Source organism: Triticum urartu, chromosome 3 (assembly GCF_003073215.2).
Source record: "Triticum urartu cultivar G1812 chromosome 3, Tu2.1, whole genome shotgun sequence".
Lineage (NCBI taxonomy): Eukaryota > Viridiplantae > Streptophyta > Magnoliopsida > Poales > Poaceae > Triticum > Triticum urartu.
The window spans coordinates 502,283,548-502,292,390 of NC_053024.1; the positions used below are offsets into that span (position 1 = coordinate 502,283,548).

The 8,843-nt window shown below is 45.6% G+C and overlaps 2 protein-coding genes across 3 annotated transcripts; both read left to right on the forward strand.

The window, feature by feature from the left end:
• The first annotated feature begins 1,993 nt into the window (after nt 1-1,993).
• Nucleotides 1,994-3,430, forward strand: LOC125544605. Of its 2 annotated transcripts, none has more exons than XM_048708346.1 (2): nt 1,994-3,181; nt 3,312-3,430. In XM_048708346.1, the coding sequence occupies exon 1, from the start codon at nt 2,026-2,028 to the stop codon at nt 3,178-3,180; it is 1,155 nt and encodes a 384-aa protein (XP_048564303.1). In that variant the 5' UTR covers nt 1,994-2,025; the 3' UTR covers nt 3,181; nt 3,312-3,430. The 2 variants fall into 2 exon arrangements, with proteins under 2 accessions (XP_048564303.1, XP_048564302.1); XM_048708345.1 differs by having other exon boundaries at nt 1,994-3,178; nt 3,309-3,430.
• A 4,119-nt stretch (nt 3,431-7,549) lies between these two features.
• LOC125548559 (early nodulin-like protein 1) lies at nt 7,550-8,463 on the forward strand. The gene is made up of 2 exons (XM_048712129.1): nt 7,550-7,796; nt 7,882-8,463. Exons 1-2 carry the CDS (start codon nt 7,625-7,627, stop codon nt 8,316-8,318), a joined length of 609 nt encoding a protein of 202 aa, XP_048568086.1. The 5' UTR covers nt 7,550-7,624; the 3' UTR covers nt 8,319-8,463.
• The last annotated feature ends 380 nt before the right edge of the window (nt 8,464-8,843 follow it).

Genomic DNA, 8,843 nt, shown 5'->3' on the forward strand with positions numbered 1-8,843 from the left:
TCTAAAACTGTCATAAAAGTGGTAAGCTTACATCTTGATGAAATTGAGTGATGATAGTATCACCAAGGCATCATGAAAGACAAAAAAAATGTACATGTCTTATTGCTCGTTTTCATAACTGTTTCAGCTGTTTTCGGACATTGTTTACAGTTGAAGGTCTTGGAAGAAACTATCACTAGATCAGCAAGAGAAAAAAAAGATAGCTCTATCGGTAAGGAAACATTTTCCCCATGGAAGTACTCCTTTGAGTTGAATCTTGCAGTGCACTTCCCTTGAAGGTGACAGTATTAATGAGACCCTTGAGAATAGAAAGAAGAATTAGAAGAAACATATACGCGATTAGAAGAAATTAATTTCACTGTTCGGTATGAAAGAACAGGCTCTAAGAAAATAACATCTCTTTTGTTTCCATGGGAGAGAAAAAAATAAAGAACTTACATGTCTCTGCAGGAAAGAAGTTACTAACGGCAGCTGAATTTCATTGTCCTTGCATGTTACAATCTCAAAAAGAAATTTCTGACGTAGAGCTTGTAAATCATCCTACAGTATTTTAACATGTGAACAAATTTTTGGAATATTTTTTGACATAGAGCTTGTAAATTTCATTGTTCACATATTTTTTGGAATATGTGATCAAATTTCGGAAACAGGAACAATTTTTTGAATTAGTAAAAAAAATAAACATGTGGACAATTTTTTGAATTTGTAAACAAATTTGGAAACATGAACATTTTTTGAACATGTGAACAAATTTTATGAAAACCGAAAAGTTTGAATTTCCCAAACATTTTTCGGAAATTGAACATTTTTGGAGTTTGTGAACATTTTTATGAAGCATGAACGATTTTTGAATCTTGAGAACAAATTTGGAAGCGCGGATTATTTTTTGAAGCACGAACATTTTTTGAACCTTGAGAACAAATTTTGAAACGAAGAACAATTTTGAAAAATCCTGAACAAATTTGGAAGCATGAACAATTTTGTAAAGCACGAACATTTTTTGTTTCTTGAGAACATATTTTAAAATAGAGAACAATTTTGAAAAATTCCAAACAAATTTGGAAGTGCGAACATTTTTGAGAAACGCTATTTTTGAGAAAAAAACATGAAGGTTGTATGAAACAGCGAACACTTTTAGAAATTGAGAACAAAATTTGTAAAAACTCAACAATTCGAAAAATGCAAACAATTTTTGGAAATGGGAACATTTTTGTAAAGTCTCCCAAAACCCGAACATTTTTCAAATTCGAAAACAAATTTTGGATACTTGAACATTTTTTAAAACTTGGAACATTTTTTGAAACTCCCGAACAAAACTTGAACACATGAACAGTTTTTAAAACTTGCGTACATTTTTTCGAAACTCCCGAACAAAAATTGAAGCATGAACAATTTTTGCAATTTGCGAACAATTTTTTAAATGGAAACATTTATGGAAACTCGCAGCAAAGTTTGAAAACATGAACATTTTTTGAATTTGGTGAACAAATTTTGAAATTGGATTATTTTTTGAAACTCCCAAACATAACTTGAAACATGAACAAAAAGAAAATAAAAAGAAAAGAAAAAGGAATTGAAAGATGAAATAAAAAAACAGAAAAACGAAGAAAGAAAAAGAAAGGAAAGAAAAAACTATAAAGAAAAAGCAAACAGAAAAAACCAGTGAAAACCCGGTTCAAGAACCTTCCAGAAGGTTCCCAAAACCGTTCAGGAACCCTCCAGAAGGTTCCCAAAACCGGGACGTTGTAGCGCCTGTGCTATCTCGTGACTGGGCCGGCCCATCTTGATCGCTAGTCGCTCGCTTCTCTGTGCGAAGCCTCGACAACTGGACGCAGCGAGCGTCCAATAGGGTTTTCCGTGCCGCCCCACGTTCATCCACGGTGGGCCGGGGCGGAGCGGTGTCCGGGTACGTAGAAGCCCATTTGTTGCCTCTGCCGGATGCAGTCCATATTCGGCCTGCACACTAGTCCTCAGATTTTCAGCCCACCACTCAGCCGTTCTCCTCGAAGCTGCGGGTGACCGAAAATGGCAACCGAAACCCGGCGACGAGATCTCACCCCCCCTCGTGTCATGTCACTCGTGCCCAACTCCTCCCCGTCACCGCTCTACCCGGCCAGCCAGATCCAGATGTCTGGCACGACTCGCCGGCCGGGCAAGCCGCCGCCGCCATCTCACGCTGCGAAGCGGCTGGCACTGCGTCTGACCACCCCCCTCGCGTCGCTGGCCCTCCTCCTATGCGCCGCCGCTGGCGTTCTCCTCTACTCCAAAACCATCCCGGCGTCCCAAATCGTCGGCCGCTCAAAGGAATCCAGTACGGCGCCCTCCTCCCCGACGGTGGAGTCGATCGAGGGCGCGCGCGCCATCTGGGAGCTCCCCGCGGCGCCGGCCAGGGGGGTCCTCTTTGTAGCCCACGGCTGCCGCTGCCGGCCGGAGAACTTCTGGCCGCCGTCCCAGCGCTGCCCCGGATGCGTCGGGCTGCCGGAGGACGTCGCCATCACGGCCCGCGCGCTACGGAGGCGGTTCGCGGTGCTCGCAGTGGCGAGCGCCGGGGACTGCTGGTCGCTGGGGAAGGAGGTGGGCGCCGCCAAGCGGGCGATCCAGTCTTGGACCGCCAAGAACGGCCTCGGAGGCCTGCCAGTGGTCGCCCTCGGCGCGTCGTCAGGTGGGTACTTCGTCTCCCGGCTTGCGGCCAAGATGAGCCTAGCCGCCGTCGTGATGATGATCTCTGAGGGCGTGTTCGACCCGGCGGGAGCGCCGCCGGGCTATCCACCGTCCTTGTTCCTTCACATGCCCAAGGACTATAAGACGGCCGCGCTGGTGGGAAGGAATGTGAAGATGCTGAGGAGCAATGGCGTTGAGGTGAGGGAGCTTCAGAGCCTGGAGCTTCCTCTGACGCCGACGCTGCTGTCCGATAGGATACCAGGGCTGGATCATGGGTTGTCTGAAAGGATTTGGAAGGTTTTCAGTGAGGAAGGATTCGTTGATGAGAGGGGGTACATGAGGAAGGATGGCCGGGCAACTCCATGGAAGAATGCAGTGGTGAAGAGGGGGTTCTGGGAGGAGGTATCCCAGTGGGCTAAGCACATCCAAGAGGAGCTGAATCTTGCTTATGGATACCATGAGATGACAAGCTTGCAGAATGATGAGATGTTGAATTGGATTGAGGAGCACCTGAAATGAGCTTTGTTGTTGATACTTGATTAATTGTCCGTTGCTGTCTGTCATACGGGCTTACCGGCTTAGGATGAAATGGTGCTAGTAGTTATGTCGCAGAAGAAGAAACTGATACACTGGTTGGTGAAATTGGAGAGGAAACTATGGGGTTTAGCTCTGGGAATTCATCTAACATGAATCGACACTGAACTACGGAACATACAGGCATTATGTTAAGTAACAAATTGACTTGATGCGAATATGTACATTTCCTTCAGTTGGCTCTTGTGCAAATGAAGGGGGGAGAAGAAGCATAAACAAAGATAGTTTAGTAAGTTTTGCTCTGATCTTTAATGTAGGCCATGTCTTTATGTACATGAATTTGTGCATGAATGTTTTTTTTTTTTGCGTTCTTAAGAGCCAACATTGCATGAATGTTGTTGTTTGTTTCGTTGAACCATCGCACTCTGAAACTGAATCATTGTTTTAGTTCGGTTGATAAGATAACGGAGCCTGGCCATGGTACAATTACTGGCTAGTGCGTGCAGTAAAACTAAAAGTTCTTGGTCAGTAGAGCTAAGCTCGATATCTTTATGTGAGTACAGTATAATATTTTTCCTTTTCACACTTGATGTTTACCCTCTTATGGTAAGCACATTTACTATTATCTCCAAGTACACTTGCATTGGGTCGCCTATTCCGCCCTTCATCATTCATTTTGCTGCAAATATGGCCAGATATATGCAACCTTCGAAATCTTCTCTGGTCTTTTTAACTGTGACTTTGTGAGTGAGGATATGGCCCAAGTGTCAATAATATAGTTTTGTTGATTTGCTGATTAAGCTTCATTTGAGCTGGTTGTGGCATGTTGAAACTTATGGGCAATAATTTTTGGGGTACAATGACCTCTTGGGGGTATTCTGTTTTTATCGTTTGTGATTACAATGCCGTCAGTTTTGCAGCTGACTGAAATCATCGTGTGTTTTTTCCGTCACCAAGAGTGCTTTTGGTCACAATCTTAGTTGGGGGGGCAGTTTGACCGAAAAGCAGAGTTTGGATCATCAGCAGGAGTGGTTCTTTGCTAAGTGCTAACTAGAAATGTAACTTCCGCTACTATCAAGGTTCTTCAGTTCGCATCTAAAAAAAATGGTTCAGTTCGACCTGCGGAAATCGGCAAGGTCGAGTGGGGTTTGGGGAAACATAGACTACTGTATTGGTCGTGACTGAGTGTGGGTGGATGGCCCTTGCGTTTCATATGACAATTCCTAATCAAAGAGAGAAGGAAGTCTTGTTAGTCTCTTCATGCTCGTTGCATTGGTCTTGCTCGGGCTGAGTACAGATTAATGGTCTAAAACCATGGCAAGAATTATGGAATGGATGGAGTAGTAAATAACTTCTTTTTTTTTGCGAGAAGAGTAGTAAATAACTTCTATCAGACAATAATAAGCAAATGATTGTATGGTTTTAAAAAAGTTGAAGCTATAATGCAAGTCCCGAGTTAAAGGTGGAGGTTAACAAGCCTTGTGCCCGATAGGAATGAGAGTGTTCTATTCTACTTCATGAGCAAAACCTATACGACAACTAACTACAGTCAAACTCTTCCCTCAGATCAGAAAAAAATAGTCAAACTCAAGCAGGGACAAAACCATGCAAAATAGAGTAGCGCTTGAGACTAGCCATAATGGGAGTAACTTCAGCAGTAACTTCAAGTCCAACTCAGCAAATTTGTCTATGTGGCAATGAGTTAATGAAGAGAGAGGTAGTTCTAGTAACTTAGCTAGTTACTGTAACATCACATGTCCCAATGCAGTATGAGTCTATAACCTAATAAATGGAGCTTTGCATGACACCACATCTATGTTACTACTCACTATGAAGGTAATAACATAGTCTAATGATATGTGTATATTACTAGTGTATGTTACTCTCCATTGTGGCTAGTCTCATGCTTTGACTCATTGGCTTGTTGTCTTTCTCCTTAGGAATAATGATGGTGGACCTACTTAATAAAAGTGGCACAATGGTTTTAGTCCTTTACTCTACAAGCAAAAAAAAAAAATTTGCTTCACGGTTTTTTGTATTGCAGATCTGTGAGTTTGTGTGGCTGCACAAATGTTGAGCTCTTTTACATAGTGCTTAGTCTGGTGTTGGGATATGATTTTGATTATACAATTTGTTTTATCTGAATAAGACAAATGAAGCCCACCAAAAGGACAGATACCCCTAGTCGTGGTGTTGACGCATGTGCACACCAAGAAGAGGCGTCGTGGATCAATCACAAGCAACATAGTTGTTCCAAGGGACATGTTTGGACAGTTCTTAGACTGTATGCATTGGAGATGATTTTAGGTATGCAACAACTTCAAGAATCATTTTTTTTTGCAAGAAAAAACTTGTAATTACTCACGTAGCCAAGCTAATCAGAGTTACAAAGTTCGACAATGCCATCAAGGCCTGAACCTAGCCAAACAACAATACGGCCACTAGTTCTACCATACTAAGCTAAGGTATGACTGACAATGTTGTTGTTTCGTCGAGCATGAGCAATACAAGTATTTCGGAGTGCCATGAGCGATTTGATCTCACGCACCAAAAAACCATACCAAGATCTATCAAAACCTTCATTCCTCACCATATTTGTAGCTTTGAGGCAGTCGGTCTCGATTTTGATAGGAAGAATACTCCACTGCAATGCGAGCGACAAACCCACTTTGATGGCCAACAATTCACTGTGGAGATCTCTTGATTGTATTGCGTTGGAAACGATTCATGAAATTGTTACATCATAAGTTTTTTGGATTCCGCACTCCTTTGTCCTACCAGGTTCCCTCGATCATATCAATGTTTCGCAACACTCATAGTTGTTCCAAAGACTCACTTTTGGGCAACTGCCCCTGGAGCCGGAGTTCATGGTGAATAGTAACAAGTACACCATGGGATACTTCTTGTTGATGGTATCTACCCTGCTTATGCCACTTTTATGAAGACCAATTGCAATACACAAAGCCAAGAAGAAATTTCATCTTGTCGAGGTTCATGAAGGAGTGATGAAGGATGTCGAGAGGGCATTTGGTGTTCTATAGACTTGCTTTTGCAATGGTGAAGGGTCTTGCGAGATGGTCACACATGCATACTATGTGGAACATTATGATTTCTTGTGTGATCTTGCATAACATGATCATTAGGAGCGAGCAGACAGGTCCATTTTCCCCCATATGTCCGAGCAGACATGTCCGAACACTGAAACACCCGCCCAACGGGCTCCCCCAAACCTGGGCCAAATGTATGGACCCCCCCCCCTCCCCCCTCCCACCCACCAAAAAAACCCAACCCATATGTGAGGGAGAAATGGGGTAGCCAGTATATGCCTGTTGTCCACCACACCGGATTGACATCCAAGGCCCATCCCAAACCCCACAAGTACCTCGTGTGGTCCTCACTCTCCCTCTCCACTCCAACCTGTCGTGTCCTCTCTACTCCACCCAAACTCTAGCTCCATCTGTCGCCATGTCCGGGTGGGAGTTCAATGACATTGATTGGGAGCTTCAAGAGGCAGAGGGCAACAAGGAGCTCATCCTATGCCGATTAGTCCATGACACCGGAGGGCTCCGACGTGGGTCGAGCAGCCGAACGTTGTCGCTGCCATCCCGGCGTGTGCCGAGCGGCAACAAGCCATCCCGGCCATCCTAATGCTGGTTTCTCACCCGCCGCGCTCTGTCACCACTGCAGCATGGGCCGAGTGGTAGTGTCATCCCTGGCAGCATGGCAATAGTTGCCGTTAAGGTGTCCTTATATTAAGACTTAAGAATTGCCCAAAACATTGTTTAGGGGCTCTATTTTAGGAGGTACTGTCGGAGACGATCTAAAGTTTGAATGTGCAAAGAGAAAAAAGAAAATTAACCCACTATCATTGGAAAGAAAAACGGGAATGTTAAAAATCTGGTGTCGGATTTTTAAGTATGACAAATCTGGCGTCCAAGATGACAAATTATGTTGTCGCGAGTATGACAATTTTATTTAGTAAACAAGGCAAATCCCGGCAAAAAACTGAGCACGGAAAATCTTTGCCATGCTTGCTGAAAAAATTGCTATGCTTGCAACAATATATGCCATCAAATTTGTAGCGAAATTCAAAAGCAAAGAGAAGGAAAAGCTAGATTGTTCAGTCTCCACCGATTTCCCGCGGTCGCATCCGCGCGTACGGCGAACCGAGCGCCGCAAGAAAATCCAGCTTGACAGCAACTGATTCAACGAAGCGGTGCGCTCCCGTTGGTTCCATGCGTAGTCATAGATGAGGGTTTCTTGGGAGCCTACACCTGTTCCACCATAGGTCAGCAGCCACATCCAGCGTGCCTATATAGGCATCCAATCCCGCCTCTCCTACCATATCTATCACTTCCCGGAGTTCTCTGTTTAGCGGCGCTCAGCCCTAACCACGTATACGCCACGCTGATCAACTGAGATCAACGCCATGGCGGACTGTAGGAAGTGGCTTCTGCTCGCTGTGGGCCTCACGGCCATGGTTTCCTCGTCGGGGGCGTACGTCTTCTACGCCGGCGGCCGCGACGGCTGGGTCGTCGACCCCGCCGAGAGCTACAACCACTGGGCCGAGCGCAACCGGTTTCAGATCAACGACACCATCGGTACGTGGTACAAGACCTCCTCCTCGTCGATATCCTCATCATGAATCAAAGTGTAAATCGTACATGCATGTTTCTTGGCTCGCAGTGTTTGCGCGCGGCGAGGGCGAGGGCGCGGACTCGGTGCTGCTGGTGACCGAGCCGGACTTCGACGCGTGCAACACGCGCAGCCCTGTCCGCCGGCTAGAGGACGCCGGTGGCCGCCCGGAGTTCCGGTTCGACCATTCGGGTGCCTTCTTCTTCATCAGCGGCGATGAGGACTGGTGCCAGAAGGGCAAGAAGCTGTACGTCGTCGTGATGGCGCCTCGGCCCCAGGAGTGGGAGCTCGCACCGGCGCCCGGATCGCCTCCGCTCTGGGCCTCGGCGCCAGAGCACGCGGAAGCCCCGGACATGAGCCCTGGTGAGGAGGGGATGTCGCGCAGCTCGCTGAAGGCGCCACCGCCGACGGCGAGCGCGGCACGGTTGGACTTGGACGTGATAGTCGTCGGCGTTGTCGTGGGGTTTTTAGGTGCTCTGGTGCTCTGAGATGGCATACGAATCGGACCGGGGCGTTGTGTTCGTGCTGTCATGGATGGTTATGTACTTATGTTCGTTGTGTGATACTCTAGTTGTTATACGTAGTTCAAGGAGTTGAGATTCGTATACTGAATAAAATGATGTTTATATGTTACATGAACACGTGAATGGGTACTGAAGCCGTTTTCATGATTACTTAGTGATACCAGGACTTCTGAATCTTTTTCTTGAGATATGGTTTTTGATACAGTTAGTTAACGCCCCGAATTCTGATCCATCTTCACTTAGATGCCCGGCTGTTACGGTTCGAGGAATAATATGTTGTGCAAGCGTGCCGGCGCTGGATCTTTCCTCCCTGGAGAAGTGGTGGAGAATAAGAACAAAGAGCATCTCGTTTTGTGGAGGCGAAATATTTCCAGCAAAGTTTTCATGTATGTTCTTTGAAATGTGTGGAATGAAATGTGTAGAAGAAGTGAAACCGTCACATTTATTGGAATACCTCCCTTCAGGTAGAGGTAGGGGACGTTTCCTATC

Coding starts and splice junctions, on each gene's coding strand:
- LOC125548559 (XM_048712129.1), top strand. CDS start 7,625: ATGGCGGACTGTAGGAAGTGGCTTCTGCTCGCTGTGGGCCTCACGGCC. Junction 7,797..7,881: donor TCAGATCAACGACACCATCG/GTACGTGGTACA, acceptor CTTGGCTCGCAG/TGTTTGCGCGCGGCGAGGGC.
- LOC125544605 (XM_048708346.1), top strand. CDS start 2,026: ATGGCAACCGAAACCCGGCGACGAGATCTCACCCCCCCTCGTGTCATG.